The sequence below is a fragment of the Ostrinia nubilalis genome, chromosome Z, assembly GCF_963855985.1.
Source record: "Ostrinia nubilalis chromosome Z, ilOstNubi1.1, whole genome shotgun sequence".
Classification (NCBI taxonomy): domain Eukaryota; kingdom Metazoa; phylum Arthropoda; class Insecta; order Lepidoptera; family Crambidae; genus Ostrinia; species Ostrinia nubilalis.
The window spans coordinates 12,980,709-13,007,501 of record NC_087119.1 but is presented as its reverse complement, the minus strand read 5'-3'; the positions used below and the strand labels follow the sequence as shown (position 1 = coordinate 13,007,501).

Sequence of the window (26,793 nt, the reverse complement as noted above, 5' to 3'; positions counted from 1 at the left end):
AGTTTCATCAAAATCCGTTTAGTAGTTTTTGCGTGAAAAAGTAACAAACATCCAGACATCCATACAAACTTTCGCATTTATGATATTATAGTAGGATTTATCAAGAAAGCGAGAATGTAATGCACTGTTAATTGGTGTTAACAACTTATTACGTTGTTTAATGTCGAAGAGCTAAAATGAAACTATGCACTAAATTGACGTTACGAGAATTAAGTACAACGATATTAAGGCCAAGGCAGCTTTTTGGCGATACACAGTGGACGAGTGATTTGTCATCGTTTGTCGTTAATTAATTTTCATTGTTGTACAGTCGGCGTCAAATACACTCGACATCAAATAAATCGCACCTCCCGCGACAAGCATTTTTAAACGTATGCATGCCCACTTCCCACCAATATTGACACCATTTAAAAACCTAGTTCTAAACTTCATTTAATTAAAGTAAAGGTTTTTACCCAAAAAATCTGTCTCCAGAGTCACTTCTTCAAGAAATAGGAGTTACGCTTGAGCCAACTTTTAGGGCTATAAAACTGTTAAGTTGGGATTAATCGCTATCCATATGTTAAAGAGGACACGTGAGATCATTATTTTGTTTTATAACCATAAAAATTGGTCTAATTGATCCTAGAGGTGAGCCCAAAGTGAGGTCGTGTGAGCCGGAAGGTGCGGTTTATTTGATGTTGAGTAGGTATAGTTCGTGTCCACCCAAACTTGACAACACAACCATATTCCAATTGTAACAAAGACGTGTTGCGAACTTTTTGGCTACTTTGAGTGTCACGAACTAGCGTGCAGTGTGACAATTTTTTTGGTAGAAATAGGCCTTGCTGATGCAAGCATTGTTTAATATGATATTTATGCTACGTAATTAGATTCGGAATCATTTTCTCATGGCACTACGCCGTTTTAAAGGAAAATTATATAGTGAAAATATTATAGAAGATGAGAACTTTTTAACATTTCGTTAGTCGAATGAGATCGCAAGAATTTATTTACCTAATACACCGTAAAATATTAGTGGTTGTTTTCCCGCGGCCGAATGATTTACCTTTAGTAGTACTCGTACTATTGAATCGTGCAAGGTATTTTTGAAAAAAAAAATGTTCTCTACTAATCAAAAAAATATCATCAACTCGAAAGCGTAAGAATCAATAGTCTTTTTTTACAAAATGTGACGTATTTGGATACTGCCTGCCTCACGAAATCAATATTTAAAGTAAAAGAAGCTCTCGTACTAAGTAATACCATAGGTAATACCTACAGCATAAACTGAATCGCACACGCTCCGATCAGGCTAATTTTTTATTTGAATAAACAAAAACTTCCTTAATCTATTGTACTAGTAAGATAGAATCATTTTACTGAACAACCACTAAAATTTCACGGTGTATAACATTTCCCGGTATCCTTCCGTTTGGCCAAATTGCTTTTCGCCAAATTTCACTTCGCAAACAACTTATCGCCAAAGTTTCAGTTCCCAAATGAACAATAGCAACTGTACTTTTCGCAACTAATTCATTTGGTAAAATTATCATTTGGAAAAATTTTACTTGGCAAATGTTTTATTTTGCCAAATATTATATCCCAAATAATTTGTTTGGTCAAATTGACACTTAACATACTTACCCACCGTTACCCACAAATCAAAGCATAAGGCACATGATCATGGTTTTCACAAGAATTTTATGTAAAACAAAGAGATTGCAGAAAATAGTATGGTTGCAAAAAGTAGGTATTGCAGAAAATAGTAGGTTAGGTTAGGTTAGAACAGTGACCCTTAACGTCAGAATCACCTCTATTGTTAATTAATAATTTGGAAAATTTCGATAAAAAAAATGAAATATAAAAATTAATTTAGAACAAATTTTATATTCACTAACCACTAAACAAAATAATAACCACAAGCTAATTTGTATTCCATTCTATGCACCAATCAAATTATTTTGTAAATAGTTTATCGTGAAATATTTTTGCCAAATGAAACATTTGACAAAACATACTTTGCCAAACAATAATTTGCTAAACAATAATATGCCAAAAACGACATTTGCGAATTAAAAGTTTGCAATAAGTTGTTTTGCCAAATGAGAATTTGCCAAATGAAAATTTGCGAAACGTTGTTTGCGATGTGATAATTTGGTAGTTAAACGTTTTTTGGCCAAACATTAGTAATCCCATTTCCCTGTTAAATTTTAGACAGCTAAATGAGTATAGAAACGAAAAAGAGAGCATTGGGTAAATTTTAATGAGCAAACGGAAAATTGCGCCGTAAACAGGTCAAACTAAGTTTAGTTTGAAGAACTATTCTCTAGTGCATGCGTTTACCAACAAAGTTACTGTTAGGCCCAGAACAGACGGTGAAAAGCAACTGAAACGAAACTGCAACTGCTAGTTACTTTTGAGTTGCATCTACGTTTCTGCCATAGCGTCCGTTGAGAGACTACACATGACGCGACCAGTTTGAAACTTTCAGTTTCAGTTTCATTCATCAGAATCATCAGAAAGTTGCAGTTTCGTTGCAGTTGCGTGTCACCGTCTGTTCTGGGCCTTAAACTTCTCTGTTTTTATTTGCAGTGCCAAAGTATTAAGGATAAAAATAATTATGTCGTTTGTATTACTAGCAACAATATAGTTACCTAGTTAACATCCAAAATGTTCAGAGAGTTTTTTACGAAATTATTGATCACTTTGAATGAACAGTCAGAGTCAAATAGTTTGTGACACCCAAAGTGGCCAAAAACTTGACAACACAACCTTATTCCAATTGTAACAAAGACGTGTTGCGAACTTTTTGGCTGCTTTGAATTACGTACTATTTGACGCTGACTGTAGGTAGGTAGGTACCTAATACCAGAATATTTTGTGCGGAAACTGTATTGTGGAACCAAACAATAAATTGTCATTTACTCGGCTCATTACTTGACATATCGTATTTGTAACAGTATCCTCGCTGAAAAACTGATCCGAATCTGTCACCAAGCCGAACAAACAAGAGCCACTCAGCCATTCAGGAAATTCAAACCCATTTTTCCAGGAAGAACCGAATCCTGAACGTTTCAGTTTTATCGGCTCGAATTTATTAATTCCAAAAAATCACCATGTTTCGCAAAATGGATTTCATTACACTATTTCTAACGGATTCAATATCGCTATTTACACCAAAAACTATGTTTTAACTGAACAAGGTTTCATTTGGAACATGACCGCAATCGCACCTGATGTTAAGTGAGATGCAATCTAGGATAGTATGGTACATATTTATGTGTCCTGTAAATATGTAGTGTTCTAATTAATTAACCAAACCGTTACATTATTTTATGGCAGAGTTGCACCTCCTAACTTTAATTGTAACTATAACGTCGTTGTCGATATAGATAGTTACGGTTGACAGACGGTTAACTCCATAGCTTGACAGATTTTTGACGTTTGTCAAAGTTAAAGTAACATGGTGCAACCCAGCCTAAGTTAATACACTAGACCGCAAAGAAAAAGGGTAGGTTAGAATCTTGTCTAAATAAGACATACCTACTGGAAAAACTACGAATTTTTAATTAATGTTGCATTTATTTCATAAAGCTTGAAGATATTGAGGATTTTTTAAGCTACCCTTTTTATTTGCGATCCAGTGTAGATGGGTTATCCTTAGTGTCTTACTTCGGTTCATGCAGGCCTGGTACAGGGTCTTGGCCAATCTGAAAGGCCTGGGTTCGGAGGTCGTGATGGGTTCGTCGAGAAGCGCTCGGATCTGCTCCTGGAGCTGATCCGTGATGATGGAGAAGGTGTTCACCGAGGTCTTGTCGTCGGGGATCCGGGTGTTCTTCACGAAGGAACCACACGCGAAGTCGTAGAAGTCATCGCAAGGATCCACCTTCTCATCCAGGTTCATCAGGAGTTTGGACGCTGTGAACAATGACGATTGATCACTGGTCGATAATGTAGTATTCGTTTGAATTCGAGTTCGTGATCGCATCGCTACGTACAAAATAACACCTAGTTGCATACGACTTTATTCTGATACACAGAACTCTGTTGAGCAAAAAAGACAAATAGACACAGATTTATGTATATAACGTTCTTTATAACTTTAAAAACTCTTAAACTAAGACCATTTTAAAATGTAAAAAATTTAACCTTTAATACGCGATTATGTTATTCAGTTTCCAAAGATTTACGGGAATGGGAATTGAACCCACGTCCCTATCTAGATTAGACTGGTATATCTGTGGTTATATCGGGCTAGATAGATTTTACTAGATAAAAATCTACTCAAGAAATTTATAGATAAATACTTTTTTTACAGTAGGTAATCTAAAAACCTGTATTCTAACCTGTAACTACCATGAGTTTAAACTACATGTGGAGAACTGCAATTAAAACATGTATCAATCTAACATAAATATGGGTTAGGTAACTCAATGTCATCGCTAGTTTAAATTGATTCTAAATACAGGCTGAAAATTGCTCTTTTATCCACTCTAGCTATTTAATTGCTACACATAGCATTTAGGCGCAAAACACACATGTGGTACGGGAAATACCGGAAGCGGTGAGAATTTTGTTAGGTTCGAGTTGCTACGCCCATAGAAACATGGAGGCTCATACGAGCGCTTCTTTCAGTATTACCGCTTCAGTGTGTTCTGCGCTTTAGGGCTAAGACTGCTGTGTAAATATCACATTATTTGTATTATCTGTGTCTTTACTATAAAGAAACTGGACATTATTATCTTACCCGTATGGATGCACCCGGGACTGCTGCATATTTTGACATCGGTACCTCCCTTGGAGACGACGGCTGGCGGCATGGATGAAGAAAGTCTCAGTTCACTAGTCTGTGGCAAGTCTAAAATGCAGACACATGCAAATGAATGCGTGGTACGATGCACACGATGCAGGCACACAGGGACATTCGGGTGAGTTGCAGCGGCGCAGAACCAGTAGCATTAAGCAATTAAGGTTCAAATACTATACAGGGTGGAGACGACAAGTTATTTCACTCGATTATTTCTAAACTATACAAGGTAGTCGAAAAACTGGTTACAGAATGAACTGGATCTATCCGAAAATTCAATGTTTCCATCTTCCATACATTTAGTACTACCACAGTCATGGCACCCATCTCTTGATAACTAGTATTAAAGCAAGTAAAGCCTAAAACTAATGTTTACCATAAATAATTTAAAATTAAAATGCAATTTTCGAGTTTATAATTAAAAAAAAATACACTTCTAATAATATTGTGTGGTTGGCATATAATATTTAGTATGGAAGCTAGAAACATTGAATTTTCGGATAAATCCAGTTTGTTCTGTAACCTATTATAATATTATTGGTACCGTTTGAAAGAGCTCGTGAAGCACTTTTAGGATTAGTAACCAGTTCTTCAATACCTTGTATTTAGAAATAATCGAGTGAGATCACTTATCGTTTCCACCCTGTATGCATAAAGTGCAAATTTCATAGACCGATGTGACAAGTTATAGGATTGCCACACTGGATGCATTCTGCGTTGTTCGGTACAGGTCAAAGTGACCGCAGTCCGCATCATGTATGAACTACATTGTCAATCTTTAAACATTTTGTATCTTGCGATCCGAAAGTGCAGGCATGAGCAAAGAACGCAAACTGACAGGTGCGGGCTGCGTTCATTTGACCTTACCGCAGACCACAGAACGCATGCAGTGTGACAAATGCTTAACTTCTGCGGACAGATTATCAACTTCAACTCAGTAATATGCACCATATATTTTAAACTAATAAGAACCTTATTTTCTTGATGTTTCTTGGCTGTGCCGCTTGTATCTAAATTACATTTCGCTCAAACTTGCACAAGTGACACAAATGCTGTGCATAAATACTTAGGCCGAGTTGCACCACCTAACTTTGACGGTATAAATATAACGATAACGGGTGCTTTTTGTATGGAGTTTGACTGATTTTTGACGTTTGTCAAAGCTAAAGTAAGATGGTGCAACCCAGCCCTAAAGTATTAATGAGACCACACAAATACGATAACTTTTACTATTATTAGCTAACGCAACGTGAACAATAGAATTGATATCCTTGAAAAAACTATTAAGTGCAGGTGTTGTATGCTAACACACTGCAACGTGTTTATCGTTGTATTTAACGAGCCTCAAAGAAAGAGTCGGCCGATCTGATTAGTCCATCACGTTTAAAGCAGACAGAACTGGCTATTGCAAGCTACATAATTCGTTTTTATATCATACTAAAATCTTTTTTAATTTGTTATCTGTGAATTTTTTTTTAGAAATGTGCTCCATTTTGTCAAATTTTCATTTTCACTTGTAATCCGTTACATAAAAAGTTTTATGCTATTAAATTGTCTACGAGAAGTATTTATTAGTAAAGGTACATTTTTTCCGTATTCTCCCCTTCAAAATAAAGGTGCTTTTAAAATAAAAATGCTTAATTACAGTTAGTACAAGTAGGTAATTACGTTACATCGCGTTTTGCGTGCAACCTTATGTCGCGTCATATGTTTAAATACATATTATTATAATTTAATTATACCAAATGCATGTATAATTTTTTAACTAATAGCCGCAATTTGTTATTGTATTCGTAGCCTTATGATTACTTGCTTTGAATTTCCCTTTGATTCTTATTTTTATGGGCATGTAACAAATACTATTATTTACTTACGTCGCAATTTTTGTTTATTACCTACATTCGAGGTCATGAGAAAATAACAATTTATTATTTCAATTATACAGATGTTAAACTACAATAACATGCAACTTCAGTCGCCTTGGCATTGAGAAACACAAACATTATGACTAAATTATGAAGTTATCAGTTAGCAGTTAAGCACTAACCAGCTATCGTTTTAATAAATTGGATGATTACCTAACAAGTTGACAGAGTAGATAATGACACACATCGTTTTGTGTTATTTAATTTGTAATATTCTTCCAGACGAGTGTTTTAACATGTTAATACTGAATTGCACCAAATTAATTTAACCGTAAGTATAGCAATAACCGGTGATTTTTGTATGGATATTGACAGATGAATGACGTTTGTTAAATTTAAAGTAAGATGGTGTAACCCAGCCTAAGGCTTTTTTTAGGCTGTTTATTAATATTTTATTTTGCAGATCTCACTGTGCCGGTATGTTACCTGTTAACGTTTTCTTGTCAGTATTGTGCAGTTATAGGAATAAGGGACTCGTATTTGCTTAATTTAATTTATAAATTTTATTTAATTTATATCTTGACTTGTAAAATTTTTCTCATTAAGGTTTATGACTGAAAATGCTGAAGGTTAATGTTAAACTTTGTCATAATTAATGATTTGAATTATGCAAATGTTACTTGAAGTACTTAGCCTAATTGAGGAACACGGAGTGATTTCCCGCTCAATTCGAGGTTCGCATGTTTTGTGAATCTTAACCGCGCTGGCAAGGCGTAATTTGTGACAGCCACTGTTTGCTCGTTTAGTCACAAACACAAAGATACAGAAGGGTCGGTGCTTACATCCCGATCGAGCTAACTGCGCACCTCGCTGGAATGCGACTCTCCCTTGCACTCACCCGCACACCTCCCCGTGTTCGCCCTGTCCATATCAGACCGTCGATGTGACGTCACGACTACCAGGTGCGCAGTTAACCCGACCGGGTTGTATAGTTGAAGAACGTATCGCGCCGAATACAATCCGGCAGATTTCCATTCAGCCGCATTAAATCTGGCTAATCGTTGAATCGCCGCATTTCAAAACGGCTAGCCGTAATGTAATACGGCAGATTATACAATCCGACTGCAACATTATAAATGTCGCCTGTTCATGAACTTTTTTTTATCCAAAAGAAGAAAGTTCTAGCTTGGCCTGCATCTCATCTGATGGAAAGTGATGATCAGGCCGAATGTCGAAGCGAGCTTCAACCGGAAGCCTTAACCACAGAGGAACCGGCTATATTATCTTCAACTGCCGGAAAACAACTATGCTGTTGTTTTCATGGGACATACCTACATGTGTACATATAATGGTGGTTGCCAGCCTGGCGTGCTGCGATCGAGCCCAAGCATCAATCAAACCGAGCAGATTTTTTTCCCCTACTGGGAATCGAACTCGGGACGTATGAATCTGAAGCAAGTGATCTTACAACTAGACCACAGAGGCGGTTAACTTTCCACAAATATCAATTTAACAATTCGGTTTTTTACTTTAGATATTCCAACGAATGGCGTTGTGAGGGGTATCATGTTGACCTGACGAACAGTACGTTACGTTTATTGTTTCTCTCACGTCATGAAAGTTTCAGTATTAAACGCTTCTGAGAAAAGCCTTTCATTTTGAATGTGCAACGCACTGTTATTTGGAGAGCGCTTTTCATTTCCGAGACTTCAACATTTTTGTAACATTTGCTTTATTTCGACATTTTTGTAATTTATATGGCTCAGCATAAAATGTTTATTTTAAGCAAGTCTATATTTTGCTCGTGGCATCGCCCGCTTGAATTTCGGCCTGTCACTGAAAGACTCCATCACGCGCGAGTTTCTTTTTCAAAAACCGCGACAAAAATTATAGGACATTTTCCCCGGGTCTAAACTATCTTTTCACCACATATTATCATCTCAATCAGTTTAGTGACTACCGTGAAAAGGTAATAGACACAGACTGGGTAACTTTCGCACTTATACGAGTAATATTAGTATGGAAGGCATCACCGTAACTACACTGTGGTACTTTCGTGCGGCCGCTGGCGTGTTGTTGGTATTGACCGCGATTCACTCTGAACTTGGCCTCAAAATTGTATTGACTTGCAATTTTTCCTGGTTAAAAACAAGAAACCGAAAATCAAAACGTTAAACGGTTAAAATTCTAAGTATTTTTTATTATTGACTAGCGACCCGCCCCGACTTCGCATGGGTGGTATGTATTGTATTATATTTACATAAAAACTCTCCTGTTGAATCACTCTATCTATTGCTGAAAACTGCATTAAAATCCGTTGCGTAGTTTAAAATATCTCAGTGCACAGATTTTTATAAATAAATATCCCTGGACATTACTACTCTCCTAGTCCTAAACTAAGCAGCTTGTACTATGGGTACTAGACAACGGATATAAATTTCAATTTTTGCCCGGCCGGGAATCGAACCCGGGACCTCTCGGAATAGTAGTCCGTCCCGAACCACTACACCAAATGGCCGACCATTGTAAAGAAGATACAAATTATTATTGTTAAACCTGAGTCCTAAGATGAGAAGGCACTTCTCAGTCTCTCACTGGTCGAATTATAGATTCTTTAATTTATTAAAAACTTCATAAAAACTCCTTTTCCAACTCAGTAATAAAACTGAATTACAGACACGTTACAAAGTAATCTACAATGGGCGCGGACGGAAATCAATCGAAGGTAGTTGTTTAGGAGCTGTAAGTAGTAGCATTCATAAAAGATAATTACTAGTCTATGGTGCCGTGGAACTTGCAATGGACGGTAATAATGGTGTACGCCAATTACATCGCCACCATTGAATGCAGTTACGTTCCCAATGGTCTATTGCCACTTGTAATTGTAGTCGGTCACTTTTAAAACACGTGCAGGTAAATCTAAAATTGTCTTCATTACCTACTCGAGACAAAATAATTACGATCTATAATATAAAAGAAAGTCGTGTTAGTTACTCCACTTATAACTCAAGAACGGCTGAACCGATTTAGCTGAAAATTGTCAGGGAGGTAGTTTAGAGCCAGGAGAAGGACATAGGATACTTTTTATCCCGTTCGAAATTAAAAAAAAAGTCTTCTTATTTATTGCCATTAAGGCGGAACAAAGTTCGCCGGGTCAGCTAGTTTGATAGTAAAGTTATGTGTCTGCCTCTACATTTAGCTTATAAAAAGTATCTTAAATTTTGTTGCCCAATTCGTAATGTTTTCAAATAGTGTTTGATAGACACGAATATAATTAAAATTCACTTTTAAACTGTTTTAAAGTAGGCACTACAAGAAGTAAATGGTAGACTTAGGACATAATAGACTGTAGAGTCCTTCGTTTTCATACCTGAATTAGAATACAACAGTTAACTTCTCAAGTTCGTGCTCTCGTTCACGTGCCATTAAACGTGTTTCGATTCCGAATTCAATTGCCATTATGTCCATGATCTTTCCCAATCGAGCTTACCCAACTTTCAGAGAAAATTGACCTCTATTCATTGTTGTATATTATTATATCAGTGTCCAGATGGGGACACGAGTGCGCGCGGCGGAGCGTATCCATTTCGCCACTCGGCGTGATCTAACATTTAGTAAGCGTAGGTATAATGTTGTGTTGCCGTAGATTTACAGCAAATAAGGTTGCAATAAAGTGACACTTTTCTTGTTGAATTTCACATAATTGGTTTCTAGTTTCCGCAAGTGGCGCAGTGATGTGAAAATTTCAATCATGGTGTGCGAGGGATTCCGTTGCGCGCGGGCGGGAATTGCCTCTCGAAATTTGCTTACACTTACCACAGGCTCCATTTACGTGTGCTGCGGCAGTATTTTATAAGTTTAGGAAGCTCGTCTCCGCATAGAAATTTCCAACTACCTGCTACGCCTAGTGCATAGTTTATTTTTAAAGGAACGCGCAGGTGCCACTTCCTGATGGAAAAATGATTCAATAAAACAAAGGAGATGCATAAAATCACAAATGTTTTCACGATTTAAAGTAAGTTATGAGCAATATGTTATGTCTACAAACTTTCAGCTAAGTGAATTTTCAAATATTTGTCTACTATTGTTCACAGTTTCAAGGATATTTTGCTAGTGGTGACGTTATGGAAGCATGCTCGTAACCTACCAGGTGAATAGCTTTTGTGTTGTTTTCGCGTTTCTCATTCGGCTGGCTTCAGTTTAAGCTTTCGGAATGCACGAGCCTCGAGCATTTGCCCATCATCCGTATATTGAAAAGAAATCCAGTAGACAGTAAAAACACCTAACGTCGCAAAACAGCCACAAAAAGGTTTATATTGACTTCCTATGACTTTTTTCTTCCTTCCTTTATTACTTAGGTTCACTGCAAAATTTCCCATTTTAGGTATTCGATTTAAAATACCTGCTCGTACATTTGACTTCAGTAGGTAATTAGGTATACCCACCGGAAAACGCAGGAAATTAAACATGGGAATTGTCTCGCAGTGGAGCGGATAGGAAGAAGAGCGGGATTTATGTTTTATTTCTTGGCTCACTCATTGTATTCCGCTCCAGTATAAAGGTCTGCAGGATATTAGTAAGAAAATACGCGTATAATGTTTTGGGACAACAGGTGAAGTGTTTTGCAACAACTAAAGTAATCATTACTTGTCGTTAAACCAATAAAATAGAAACTTTAATGGAGTTTCATTATTGTTATATTCTGCATTTGATTCCAATGAGAAAATTACGACGAGATTTGAAATGATAATAATTTGTTGTCATTACGAGTATTTATTGCTACTTATTTTTGATGTGTCACCGTCATCTTCATCATTTATGGGGCTATTAGTTTGCTGGAATGTGCAAAGTTTTTATTTATACACTTTCCTTTTTAAAGATTGCCGCATAGTCTATTACAGCGGCAAACAAAAAGGTTAGCCGTGATCGTAAAGGTTGGCGGCAAGAAACGAAACAAGTTCGTCATAAGTATTATAAGAGCATTACTATAAGTCTATTTCTTTAAAAAAATGTTTTAGTATTAATAGAGGCGACTGAAATATTAATAAGGGTATGAGGATCACAAATTTCAGTAAGTAATAGTCGAAATCTAAAATATTACTAAAGGATTTCTTCTCTCATCTATTGGTTTCATAAAATCACCAATAGGTTTTGGTGAATCTGGCACAGGATGGGTAGGCAAGGCCAGAGTGCGATTTTCATCACGCCCATCGGCAGAGTGTCGAGGTAACCCAAATACATACATCACCTTTGCACTCTATTGGATAATTGAGTAATGGGCTATCTAAGATAACCACGTCATAGGTATCCCTACCGTGATCTTAAATCGTTCGTTAAAATCGCCTGATTTTTGGTCTAACTGATATTGTCTCTAGTGAAAAGAGACTCATGCCCATTTTAACCATCAATCCCTAATGTTTAAGTGACCCCAACCCCTAAGGTAAGACTTAACATGAATTTTGTTTTCAAAGGGGTCACTTAAAATTAAATATTGATGGTGAAAACGGGCATGCTTCTCATAATTTTATAAGAAATCATTTTAAAGAGTAGAGTCAGAGAGTTACCGCTAGTCGGCTCTGAAAGCCGAATCATGAACCAAGAAGTACCGTATGTACATACGGAACATTACTTTAACTCAAATTAATGCTTAGCAAATTGTGACCAAGTCACCTCTAGTCACGAGAAAGCCCTTGAGCCACGCTACATACTACATCGTTAGTTAGAAGAAAGCGCAAGTCACATTTTATAAAGAGTTTTCCATTTTCAAGACTGATTGCATGGATCATGTAAATCAGACATAAGCCAGGCCAAGGATACGGTGCACACTTTGATTTGCAATTCAGACCTATTACAGACTTTAATCTTGATATATTGGCTTTGTTAGTTAAACGGAATAAGGAAAACTCACTGCCCTGATTCCATTGGTTCAAGTGTTAAGCGCGAAAGTGACTTTCACAGCTTTTGACTCATTGTCTTTTGTCTAGTTGATTCTAAGTACAAAGAAACCTGACTACAAATTCTGTCCAAACCAACCAATTGCTCATTCTAAATTCAGAATACATCTGGTTTGATGTAATAAGAAATTAGTAGGTAGGTACTAAGTAACTACTACTATTTTATTCTATCTCGATTACTACTACGATACTATTTGGCGCCCGATCCTTCTCTTTGCTACAAACATACGGAACATATAAGTAACTCTCAAATTATGTGGCATAATGCGGTCCAATCTAATACAGTCACGAGCAAAAGTATGGAAGTTTCGAGTGATCTTTAGAACTAAATGACAATGAAGATTAAATTGAAAATGAGTTCTTCAGATGCTCTGAACAACACACAAGTGGGTTATTCCATTCTTTTGCTCGTAAGTAAAGTTCGTTATAGGAATACAACTACACTAAACAAACAGCTCTATGTATAGCGGCAACAATGATACTTGAATCAGACGTTGATTTTCTCTAATTGCGTATGCCGTGAACATTCGCGTTGAATCGATACTCATGGCGTATTCGTTACACACGGATTCGAATAAAATTCGATTGAGTGTCGTCATTTCATTTTACCGTGACTTCGATTCGGGAAGAAAGATGTTTTGTATACAGTAAGTAATACTATTTATTATCACTTTATTGGCACGATTTAGTAGATTATACCTAAGCCTCAAGTCAGTGACGTAGTCCACTCAGATGACATATTAAAATAAATAGGTATAGAACGGATTTAAATTAATCTATTAATTGTACTTACAAAAAGTTTGTTTCAAGAATATTTAGTAGAGACGTTTTAAAAGTAGATTCAGTCCCAGACTTAAATTAAGTTTGAGTCGTTTCGTGACGTTGGTAATACAAGCTGTAGTAAGTATTAGTAGTAGTACCTATATTATAAGTAAAAGGTCCTTTAGTTACGTTGGATGAGAACGCAATAGCCAGTCTATAATTATTATCATTCTTATAACAAATACATCGATAAACACTCGAGGCCTTCACAATCATTGTTGTGGTTATTCACCGAATACTTAGGCTGAGTTGCACCACCTAACTTTGACCGTAACTATGACGATAACCGGTGCTTTTTGTATGGAGTTTGACAGATTTTTGACGTTTGTCAAAGTTAAAGTAAGATGGTTTATTGTAAAACCTTTAACAACTTACGAAATTATTTTGAGAATTAGTTATTGCAAATAATTGTCATGACAATAACATAGCTAATTGAAAATTATTGTTTATTACCTCGATCCTTTTCAGTTCTCTCATGGATCGGCAATTAAGCGCTGCACTTAACTAATTTTATTGACATTTAATTAATGTACACTTTTAATAAGGATCATTGGAATGCAATTGGTACTCGTAGTTAACACGGAATTTGTGGAATTAATTTTAACGCGAAATACTTGAAACGAGCCTGAATTTAATTTTAAATGACGATAAATATTTAATAAACCACTTGTTAAAATGAGTGCCAAGTCGAGCGAAATGTACTGGGTTATTGTTTGGAAGTCACGTTAATGCGTGCAAATACACTATGCTGCTTTTTGAATAAGGGTTTCCGTACAGTATAAAGGATTTTAATTACTGAAAGTAATTTAAGCATCGGAAACACAAGATACGACAAAGCATACATGGGATTGACGTAGAATGTGCACTTCGCAGAATGCGCACTTTCTATTATGTAGTTAAAAAGTGCGCATTTTACTTACCTACGAAGTGCTAATTTTGCGAGGTGCACATTCTACATCAGAGCCGCAGCATCTACGCTTTCGTTGCTGATGTTAAATTTTCTTTTGTATATTTACAAAAATCCAGCTTTGTGGAGTGGTAGGAATCCTATCCGCTACTGTACGGAGACCCTTGAATACATTTCTTTGTATTAATAATTCAAGGTAAGTAAATGGAGTTGAACCGAACACAAATCCCGCCTTCTCAGAACTTCGTAACTTGGATTTTGGATTAGAGATATCAAAGTGCATTTAGTTGTTGGATTGGATTGTAAGTAAGTTAAGTAATAATGCAAAAGGTAGCGCAAATGCTTTGTTTTGTTTGATGTCTAATTTATATTATTATGAAGTTCGATTCTGACTCAATTTCCGACTTTAGTTTGAACCGTTTATAAGTTTTACTTGTTATATTTAAAAAATGGTTTCCAGGAAAAAAATGAATCAGAAGAAAACAGAACAAGTTCGAAGTTTGAGATGGTAGGACCTGGCGCTTTGGTTGTTTGGAAGGCTTACTGCTTATGTCGGCCGTGGTCTTCATGAGGAGGCTGGCGATGAAGGCAGCCAGGAACGCGATGGCTAGCACCGAGGTGACGCCGGCCACCACCATCAGTCTCTTCTCCAGCTTGGAGCGCTGGCCCCAGAATGAAGGCCTGAAGCAAAGGACACAATTAGTCTTAAATTCAGCTGCGTTCCACTCTGAAATAAGGATTAGGGTACCTACAACTTGTAAAAAAATGTCATAATTACCAATGTAAAAACACGTATTGGACTCACTTAATACGTAAGTGATTGATAGGTATAAAAACAATAAAACAAAAATTATTTGCTTAATACCCTGCCATGGTATACCAATAATATAATTGGCGAAATCATTTCAATTTAAAACGACCTTTAACGCACACGCTTGCTTTTACTTTTAATTTACCTTATGAAAAATCTACATCTCGCTTCAAACCTTACCCGTCAATTTTCATCTGGCATCCCTGCCACCAATGCCATATCGATCAATGAATGTGTAATGGTAACTAAAGTGTTTTATTTCTTGAAGGAGAAAATTGCTTCGATATTTTCAATTTGCTTTGGTAACCCAATTTTCGTATACCCTCAATTTTCTGGTGTTAACCGTAAAGAACTCGCGAGGGAGCCCTATTTAATCCATTCATAAGGGGTCTTAAAGAAAATTCTCTTTTGCTTTTTCTGCGAAAAGCGGCTTAAAAATTACTTAAAAGAGACATTACGCTTCTGATACGTTTCTTTTCACGCTATTTTTGTTAATGTCTACATGTATTATATTGGTACATAAATACATCTTTCGATCGTGTTAATATTTTCTATCTAATAAGTGTTACTATCCAAAAGGTCATAAATATATAAAGGTTATAAATATTGTTGGTATGCATTAGAAATAATATATTAAATTAAATCTAGGCCATAATAAATAATTATAATAAGAATGGAAATGAAAATGGAATGCTCCGTTTGTAACGCTCTTGACTCGTTTATTATATTTAATGATAATGATTCTGAAGGCCGATAATTTCACTCGAGCAATGAAATATTTCCAAAACTTATGTCTTTTGAGGGCTATACCAGGCCTGTTCATCTCCGCGAGTTTACATCGAAAACAAAACACGCACGATGGCCCACCTACAGGATACTATTCGATAAGGCCTCACATACGAGCGAACATTGACTCACGCACGCGTATTCTTGTGTATGATGGAAGGAAAATAAAGAAAATGGTGTACTAAATACTGTGCAGTATTTAACTGCTTAAATAATAATAAAAACACAGAATGTACTTTTTTAAGTTGCCTCAAGACACTGAGAGGTAAATAAGTAGTTAATATTATTCATGATAATTCATGCTAAATGTGCTAAATCATGTATTTCCTCCGCCATTTTCCGCAGTTTGGCACCTCACGTCACATCATTTTACCGAAGTCAGCCCTATAGCTTCGGCGCAGTGCCGATCACTGACGTTTGTCAACAAAATGGTGCTTGACTCTTGTGACAGGCTAAATTACACCATATTGTTATTGACATTGAGCATACATTTTTTTAAATACCTTGGCGAAGTAAAACTTCTGTACGTAGTACTTATTATTATTCTGTTGCTATACATAATCCTAGTATCGTAAGGTATGAATTGCCACAGACGTCCGAAGAGATAGAGCGGCTCAAATGAAACAGTCAAATGTTGTCTCTTCCGTGATACTCTTTTACATAGAGTTCTTGTAAACTGATGAATAAAAATATAAATTTTTCAGGATCACTTGTATTAGAGCCGGTCATAAAAATCTAGTTAAACCGGTTAACTTACGGCACTGTGGCGAGAGCTGTTTAAGAAAGTTAAAACAAACAAAAAAAAATACTGAACTCTATGTTACATAATTATTATTGTAGAGGCCTGTCTATGAATGAAGTGGTCTGTGCCGATCTCATTTCCTTCTGTTTCCGCGCCCACTTAGGGATGCAGTTTCCTCCACGTGTCAGTAGAGCAAAGGAATATAACAAACGAAAAACAAACGAAGACACATAAGTTATTAGGCTAAATATATTTTAAGAGTGGATTCATCACAATAATTGTAGTGTGAACGAACTGGCTGCATCTAAAATTGACAGTCCGATGCCCAAACATTTGCTAAAAAAACCATTTACTCAGTCCGTTAAAAATATTGGACACGAATATTTTTGTTTGTCAATCAAACATGTAAATTACAAGTCATGGTGTGTTGAATTTCCGTGGGAAGTCACACTGGGGGCGTATGGCCGAAAATAGCGCTAGCAAGTAAAATAGTGTCATTTTAGCGGTAAGTACTGTCACTGTCAAAAAAATGTATGGGAAAACGTCACTTTTGAAGTTTAGCAAACGTATTCTTCTAGCCTGAAAACATGCTAAATTTTCAGCGGCTGCCATAGCGATCGCCATAGTTAGTTAGTTAGTTAGTTTTGCAGGGCAATCGAATACCGCACTTAGCCTCCTGATTGGGCCATTGTGCGCGATTTGTGGTTGATCTTCCTACTCCAACCACCCCAGATCCCCCCAGAAGGCGAGCAGCCCGTCTAGGCTGCTGCAGGCCTCCTGTAGCGACGATGGTGATCGAAGAAATTGAGCCCGTTGTTCTTCCACGCTACTGCACTCCATGAGCACATGCTGCGGTGTTTCCTCTGCCTCCGTGCACCCCCTGCACAGTGGGCTGTCTGTGACACCTATGTTGTATAGGTGCTTGTTTAGCATACTCGATCGCCATTTTGCTAACAATTTCTAACAAGCGCTATTTTCGGCTGAACGCAAGCCACTGTGCTACACTTTTTTATTAAATAAAATAAAATAATATCTTGTTATACGATAGGTATTAATTAGTGTTCAAATTTCAGGTCGCAAGAGTGAGTTTGCGAGGGCAAACATGTGTGTGTGTGTTTGTATGTTTATTTTTAAGTAAGATTTAAGTATAGCAACAATATAAATTACATGCAAATTAGTTTCCTTTATAAACCTTTTACATCAGCGTGCCAATTTTGCAAGACTACAAGTTTTACAACTTATTTCCAATACTGCCGGCGTTACTGTCGGCTAACAACATAATAATTTATGGTTATTAGGAAATTGAGGTTAATTTTTATCCATTACTAACACAAATAAACATTGCTAACATTGCTACAAAACACTATTAGAATTAAAAAGTTAAACACACATTTTCCTTCACATCCCGAAGCATGAATTCAGATGTGTAGTTAAATAATTAAGAATCAACACAGATTCGCCTGACATTGCTGAATTACAAGCATACAAGCTTGACTTCTGCAGCTAAAAAGCAAAATTTGCTGTTTGCAGACGTTTTTTCACGTCACAGCCTTCAATCTCAATATTAGCTCTTATAATAACAATAATTTACTTCGCAAACAATAACAACAGAGCACTCTCATAAAAATCTTCCAATCATCGACAATTTCCTTGACTTTGGGCAGTTGCGACCTCGAGGGCTGCCGATCGAGTTAGTCGCGTAAACAATAATACTTCCCAATTGATTAACGGCGAAAAGTTTTTTGGACTGTGTCCAATCCATTTAATTACGAGACAAGATGATACCTCCAGTAGACTTCTTTCAGTGGCTTTAATTATTTTATCGCGATAGTAAAACAGAAAGTGGTTATAGGTTTTGAACGCTGGCAAGTTACAAAAAGGGGTTTGCGGCGAAAGTAAAATATCACATTAGAAACTTCAGGTCTATTGGCCCTTGTACAGGGAGTAATTTTTAAACTAGAAACCAAAAATGATTGCTTCTAGTGCTCAAATGCAACAACTTTCCCCAAGGGACCAGAGTTCAAATATAATTTTAAAAAATCTTTCCATAAAAGTTTTCACTTCAAGTGAAAGTCTTTTTGTTTCAAGTATAGAAAAAATCATGTATGGTGTACTCATGTGTGTGAAAATACATAAAATCAAAATATGTCACACCAATGTTTCATTGGATTGGATACAGGTTTAAAAAGTGTCCATTCCCCATACAATGAAAATTGCTAAATTAATTACCTACTCATGAAAGGGATTAGAGAGTTAATTCCCGACGGGTCAGTATTGTTTTTTCAGCTTGAATTCAAATTAACTGGGATTAAAAAGTAAACGTTCATGAATTTTACATTTTGTAGGTTTCATAGGTTAGGTAGGTTTTGTTGCGTTGTAATAAAATTGTGATTAAAATCTATCAATTAACGGCAAGACGTTTTGCTAAATAAACATAGTTGTACTATTACCATATAAGTACCTACTTAGTAATGTTAGGTAATTCAAAGTGTGAAAAAAAAAACACCTGAAAAGCTATTAATCGAAGCAAAAAAGAAATAGCAAAAGCAAACCTATCACGACAAAAATGAGTGGTTCGTCAACTCGACCATCCATGAACAAGAACATGAGTCGACCGATCGGAGAATTGATGGTTCTAAAAATAATATTAGTTCGTCAATTCGTCCAATAGTATTTATTATCTCTGTGGGTATAATGAAGACTAAAATATAAGTATGATGAAAGAAGATTAAAAAAACGTACACGTATGTCTAGACGATATTATTATGTAATTACACTTCCGTTGTTACGATCGACTGAAAATTGAAAAATAAGACTGGCGGATCAATGTATTGAACTTCACGGTTGTCATGAGTCAATCTTGCCCACCTCTGCCATAGTAAAAGGAAAAGCAGAACCTCTACGATTGCCCCTTTTTGGACATAAAAAACGTGCGTGTGCGAGCGTAACCAAAACCTTCGATAGCTAATCGAACGAGTTAAAGACATTGTTTGCCTTTCACATACATTTTCAACTACGTAACGACAGCTGAAGTGTCTTAAAAAGATCTAAATCTGATAGATCACGATTTGTATTTGTGCGAAATGAAGGTTTTAAATGAAGTTGATTTACTGTTTGATTTTACTATGTCCCTCCTACGACACCCAAGCGTCTCGCGGCGAACGCCTTTCATTCACATTAGCTACGTAACGAGCAACTACAGCTCCCCAAGTATGATCGATCAAGATAGATTAGTTCGAGTGAATTCGAGTGGAACTTCGACAACTACCTTCAACACCTCGAAGAATTAACGAGCGGGCTCTACCGATTTTAACCGTGATTAGTTTTCCCGAGCTAGAAAAACATTGTAATTATTATGAGTAGGTAATATCGTTATTGTTTTATTTGTTATTATGCAACGCACATAAATACTCGGCTAAGTTAAGAAATATGTTCGATGAAACAATATGTTTCGTAAAATTAATATTATAAAAGCCGTAAAAAGTAATGAAATTTTTAACCCCATTTTTTATATCAAAACCAAAAAATAAAGAGGTACAACTTTAAACACATTTTTTCAATCTGAAATTATCAGCTTGATAACATTATAAATAAATTATTGCGCAAATGTTTAATCCAAATTACCACTACGAGTAAACTTTAGAGGTAAGTAGTTATCCCATCACCATATTATTTTAACGAAAAACTACGAAAAAAGGTAAAAAAATGCGTGTAAACATGTTAATTGAACCTGCGACGCTCTAATCTTGTTAACTCGACGTTTTTTGCGCTGCAACTTTTCAGTACTAGCACAGAATAATAAGTTACTAGCTCCTGAAAGTATTAAAAAGTTTACTCTGCAAGCTTACTAAAATAAAATAAAATTGCTTAGTTAAATTATGTACAAGTAATTTTAATAATACCTTAAATGAAACTAATTGGTCATCATAACTTATTTCTATGAAAGAAAAAAAAGGTTAGATTTATTATGCCTACAAGTATTTCTTTTATTTGTTCGTGAACTTCATCCTGTATTTTTACGACTTTAGACGTTACCGTACATAAATTATGATACACGTGAGGAGTACGCACATCTAAAATCACGCTGTCACTCTATTTAGTTGTATTAAGTGTTATATTGCAACAAATATTATCAGTCAGATGTGCTCTACGTAACAGTGTTACTCGTAGCTAGCGCGTGTGTTCGAACTGGTTATACCTATTACCTATCAATCGAGTTACCCGCTAAAGTGTTAAATCAAGTTAAACGGAAATTTCCTTAATGTCATCCTGCTCCAACCACGTAGCGTTAACTAACACGTTAACAGTTTCAGACTTTTTTATGATGCTATCGTTTTATCAGAATGAACATGTTAATACCTACTCGCGGGCAATGAATATGTAATATCGTTATGCACGTGTTGGTTAATACTTGCAATTAGTTGCAATCGTAACATTACGTGTATTATGTGTTTATTGCCTGCACCCGCGTGAATTTCGATTTGCCACAGAAGCGAAGCTATTCTGGGATAGATATTAAGTAAAGCTTTTAAAGGTGAAAGAATTTTCGAAATTGATTTAGGCTGAGTTGCACCACCTAACTTTGACGGCAACTTTAACGATAACCGATGTTTTTTGTATTGAGTTTGACAGATTTTTGACCTTTATTTCAAACTTACTAACTTTATCTCTTTTTAATATTATTATTATACTATTTAGCTTTTGGCCGGGACTGTCGACTGCGTAGATAGGTTGCCAGGCGTCCGGCTTTAGCCGGACATGTTTGGCTTTTTAGGGACTTGTCCGGCCAAATATTGCCTTGTCCGGCCTGTCTGGCTTTTGTTAGGCTTTTTAAGTCGAGCCACAGAATCATATGAAGCGCACGCATCGGGATGTTGGTTAGCAACCGATGATGATAGTACTCACTCATAAGCAGACACTAATTTCACCCCCCCCCCCCCGTCACATGTCCGGCTTTTAGGGTAAAATGTCCGGCCAAATGAAGCACAAAGTCCGGCTTTTGTGATTTTGGACCTGGCAACCATATGCGTAGATGATTTCAATAAAAAATAACTACGCTACGCCTAACTAGTATAGGTATTTAAAGCCTAGTTTTTGTACAAATGAGTTAAATCATCTTTCGCGATTAAAATAAGTATTAGTAAACAGTTAAACACAAATACAAAATGTGCCTTAAGAAGTAGGCATAATATGTTATGCTTAATTTAAAATATAAGCACCAATTTTAGGCGCCAATCGTAGTTGGTAGGTACATAACTTTCACAAACAGACCTATTTTGCTGCTTCAATACAAATAATTTTCCTATCATTCCAACATCCATCATGTTACATAAAAATAACATATCCCTTATTTAACCATAAGAAAATATTTGTTTCTATTTCGGTTCCGAAGGGGAGGCTGTATTTGATCAGAAAAGTCGTGATATAAAAGGAAAACAACTAATAGAATAGGACCGTGTATTTATTAAATCAATAAGTTATATTTGCCGCTTAAGGTAACTGCCTACATCTATACTAATATTATAAAGCTAAAGAGTAATTTTCTAGTTTACTTGAACGCGCTAATCTCAAGAACACTGGTCCGATTTGAAAAAATATTTTTGTATTGGATAGCCCATTAACGAGAAGGCTTTATTTAGGCTGTATAACATCACCGGAGGAGAAAATGTTGCAAAAACGGGAAATTTTATTCAAACTATTTTTACTCGTACAAATTCGCGGACACAGCTAGTTCTACTTAAGGTGCATGTTTATTTATGCTTATCGTTTAAACACAAATCAAAATTAATGGCAAATAAAGCCAAATAAGCAGAATAGAGATAAAGGGTTCCAAATTGAAATTCAAGGTGTGGAGGATCCTCGTGAGCAAACTCAATTTATATTTCGTAACATCGCGAAGCACGTTCACACCTAATGGACACATCAAATTGTGTTTTACGTTATTGCGTTCACAAGATAAATTGCAATCAAATTTCAAATTTTATACTCGTATGTTTACTACATCTTTACTTGTTGATCCGTCTCCAAAATACCCTACATCGAAATATTTATTGGTAAAAATGTTGTGCCAATATTCTAAATCAAAAAGTTTATATTGATTCCGTGTCAACACGATGACGTAGAATGGATTGGTGAATCATCGTTTGAAAACCTTAAATATTACAATATTTAAATCTTTTAGGGTTCCATAAAGAAAAGGTGCCAACGAGATATTATTAAATAAGTACCTAAGTAATATGCTATTGCTGTCCGTCTACTTGTCAATAATCTACATTTGATGAACCGAAATACCTAGGAAATGTCAGTTCGATTTAAGTTGGTTACTATATTTAAAGTAGGTAGTTGATACCTACCTACTAAATATTTGCATTATATAGCTGTTTATTTGGTTGAACGCCCTAATTTCAGGAACTACTGGTCCGATTTGAAAAATCTTTTTGTGTAGGGTAGTCCAAGGAAGGAGCAGTAAAGAAAAATGCTGCAAAAACGGGAAATATTATTCAAGCAATTTTCACGCGTACGAAGTCACGGGCACAGCTATCTATAATCTTGTAAAATTGTTACGGAATTCTACATTTGTTAGTTGGCCGGGGTTCTCTTTCAAGACAATAACCTAGAAGGACAGCTGATTAGAGGTTATAGTTCCTGGCTTTTACTGGAAATGCAGTGGTGGAAATGAATAGGCTGTTGTCACATAAGGCTAACATTTCCTTAATTGCTAACCGAGTGTACCCCGACTTCTGTAATTTACAGAGTCGGCTACTGTTGAAACTTTCACTGTGGGAATCAGGAAAATAATCAAATAATCCATACAAAAATGCAAGTCTCTTCGTTGTGTGGAAGCTAAAGTATTGATTTGTGATTACGATGTTATGAAAGTTTTGTTAGAAAATCCCTTTAAGAAATAACAATGCTTAATTATTTTATAATTAAACAATATTCAGCCGCTATTAGTAAAATAGTCAGGTGTTCAACGTAAGTTTATTAACCTCTATAGAGTATGCAATACATAATAATATGAACAAGTACTCGTGTAGCGATCAACGATATGTAGCGATTCGTAGAACTACCTCGCCGAAGCTATGATGAGGGTCGAAAACCTTCGGTGAACGCGGCTGCTTCAGCATTCCATAATCTGTTGCAGGTTCGGTTTTTGCCTCAATACGAGGCGTATTCTGCCTCGTACATAATGTTAAGCACAGTACATTCCGTGAAATAACCGTGCAACTTTTTTGTGTTAAATCAATCAGCGTCAAGAAAGTATTTTGGTTTGATGATTATGTATGGTTTCCTTTATGTAGAGCGACGTGCAAGTACTACGAATGGAATAATATTTGAACAATGCGTTCCTCCTTTGGAATCTGAGTCAGCTTAAAGTTCTTTTAAATTTAAGCATTTAATTTTTCCTTACGTCTAGCCTTACGACTACCTATGCATAGGATATTACAACAGTTTTTGTGCAACCGCTATAACTCTAGTTTTTCCCTGACAGCTTATAAAGGATGCTGAAATAAAACAGCGTAGTATTTAACTCCCGCACCATAATCCAACGTGCATGATTATTAATCGAACCAGTTTCACGGCTATGCGCGTACGCAATAGCTGTTATGCAACTATAATAACTCTCAGCGCAACCTATTAAAGCTGTTTTTTCTCTCATCTCACAAGACCGGTTTGACACAAGTTCATTGTCTTCATTGAGGTTCATGATCCTTTTTAATCGCAAACAAACGGTGGTATGCGCCAAAGTTAAGTGATTTGTGTGCTCACTCTTACTTTTGAATTCCATTGTATTTATATTAAGAGCCAAAAATCATGTTTGGATGACAAAAGAAGTACGTACTCACAGTGGTTCAATTCAAACGTTCACTTGTCTTCTCTAAACGTGGGTTTCTGAACTGAGTTAATTGTTTGGTCAGCTTAGTTAACTGCTATGATTGGTTACGCGAATCTTATCAACCAATCTCTGTCTGTACTGATAACGCATAGATAAAACGTGGTTAAACCATTAAGGAAGAGATTTATTTTGCTATGGTTAGTGTTTAATACCTCCATGCTCAGCATACTGGCTGATTCGATATTTTTTTTATAAAAAAAAGAAAAAAAGGAAAAAAAGCTGTCAATTGTTTTCACGTACTTCGCAGCTCGCTTTTGTCTGTAACACAATACAATTTTTTCTGCGTCGTATCAAATCAAATATTATCATCGTCGTTTTCTTAGACCTACTGGTCAAACGTACTCCATATTTTTTGTGGTCATTTCGAGCACGAATAGCTCTTTGGATTTTACAGTCAATAAAAAACGCTCATCGAAAACTCTAAAATTTCCAGGTAGCACTTTTTAGCACGCCATTGTTAATTTCGTAAGTCGAAAATTCAAACTTTATTGTATTACTTTTACGTTATTTAAACGTTGACTCAAGCAAACACAGTTTTACTTGTCAATTAAATTATTTCGTAAAATCGTAATAAATAACTCGTCTTTTCAAACTCATTTTCATCGTTGAAAACTTGAACATTAGGTCGTATTGTCAATATTCATGATCAATTCAATCGTTATTGTATTACTTTTACGTTATTTAAACGTTGACTCAAGCAAACACAGTTTTACTTGTCAATTATATCGTAAAATCGTAATAATAACTCGTCATTTCACACTAATTTTCATCGTTGAAAACTTGAACATTATGTCGTATTGGTAATATTCATGATCAATTCAATCTTTATTGTTTTACTTTTACGTTATTTAAACGTTGACTCAAGCAAACACAGTTTTACTTGTCAATTATATCGTAAAATCGTAATAATAACTCGTCATTTCACACTCATTTCCATCGTTGATAACTTAACATTTTGTCGTATAGGCAATATCCAAAATGGATGATGATTCAAAGTTAACTTTACTGAATACTCGTCGGGAGTATGTATTTCGTGAGATTCAAATATTGTACGATTTATCTCAACATATTACCACAGACAGGAGCACACTTGCGATATTTAAAAGTCGTTTCAAGCGCATAGATGCTATTCGAACTGAATTTGTCGAAATTACAGACGAAATAAACCGGTTAATTTTAACAATTAATCCAGACACACAAATTGATTACAAGAAGGTAGAATCATTTGATTTGTTGTATTATTCCGTTGTTTCGGTGGCTGACGAGGTGTTGCCGTCGTTAGTGTCAAATTCTGCCGCGGCTGTGAGTAAGGTCAGTGACCTCGCGTCACCAAAACAATGTCCTCAGGTTCGTTTGCCAAAAATCGACCTACCAAAATTCGATGGCAATCTTGAGTTATGGCGAACATTTTATGACACATATCTTTCTTTAATTCATGAAAACGCAAACCTCAGTACTATTGAGAAATATCATTATTTGCTTTCTTGTCTCACTGGATCTGCATTGTCAACGGTTAAAAGCATACCAGTAATTGCTGATAATTATGAAATTGTCTTCAATGCATTGATTGAAAGATATGATAACAAAAGAATTTTAGCTGTCAATTACTTGGAAAAAATATTTAATTTCACACCATTGAAAACAAATAGTTTCAGTGAATTGCAAAAGTTAACTAACTTGCTAGTAGAATCTGTTAATGCTTTAAAAGCAATGAAAATTTCAAATTTGGGTGAATTTATTTTATTCTATCTTGCATCCAAGAAATTAGATTCTCAAACCCGTGAGCGTTTTGAGAGTGAAAACTTTAAGGTTGGAAATATAGTACCTGAGTTTGAAGACTTAAAAACATTTTTGTTAAATTACATCAAAATTTTAGAAGCCTGCGGTCGTTCTACCAAAACAAACAATTTTCAAAACTCAAATTCTAAGCAGGGCCAGGGTGCAAAACCTAAAACAAATTATAATCAAAAATCTTCCTCTTTTCCTATTGAGTCGGGATTGTGTTCAGAGACAGGGTCGAACTCATGCACAGGGCCGTATTTGACTTCTGATGATCACGGGGAGGATTGTAATTCCGAACCAGACTTGAACACAGGGGTGTATTCAGCATCAAATAAATTCCCTGACTGTTCATGTTGTGGTTATTCTCATCATTCTATTTACAAATGTCCAGTTTTTCATGGAATGTCAACCATTGATAAATTAAGTTTTATTAAAAGA

The 26,793-nt window shown here is 35.9% G+C and overlaps 1 protein-coding gene across 1 annotated transcript in view; it reads right to left on the bottom strand.

Annotated features, from left to right (window-relative positions):
- Positions 1-26,793, bottom strand: part of LOC135086583 (neprilysin-2) — a 73,911-nt gene that overhangs the window by 17,788 nt on the left and 29,330 nt on the right. Inside the window, exons 3-5 of the mRNA XM_063981336.1 lie at positions 14,882-15,018; positions 4,730-4,840; positions 3,655-3,900 (exon numbers count right to left, since the gene is read on the bottom strand). Of these exons, the coding sequence (XP_063837406.1) occupies positions 3,655-3,900; positions 4,730-4,840; positions 14,882-15,018 (494 nt within the window). The remainder of the gene's footprint in view (positions 1-3,654; positions 3,901-4,729; positions 4,841-14,881; positions 15,019-26,793) is intronic.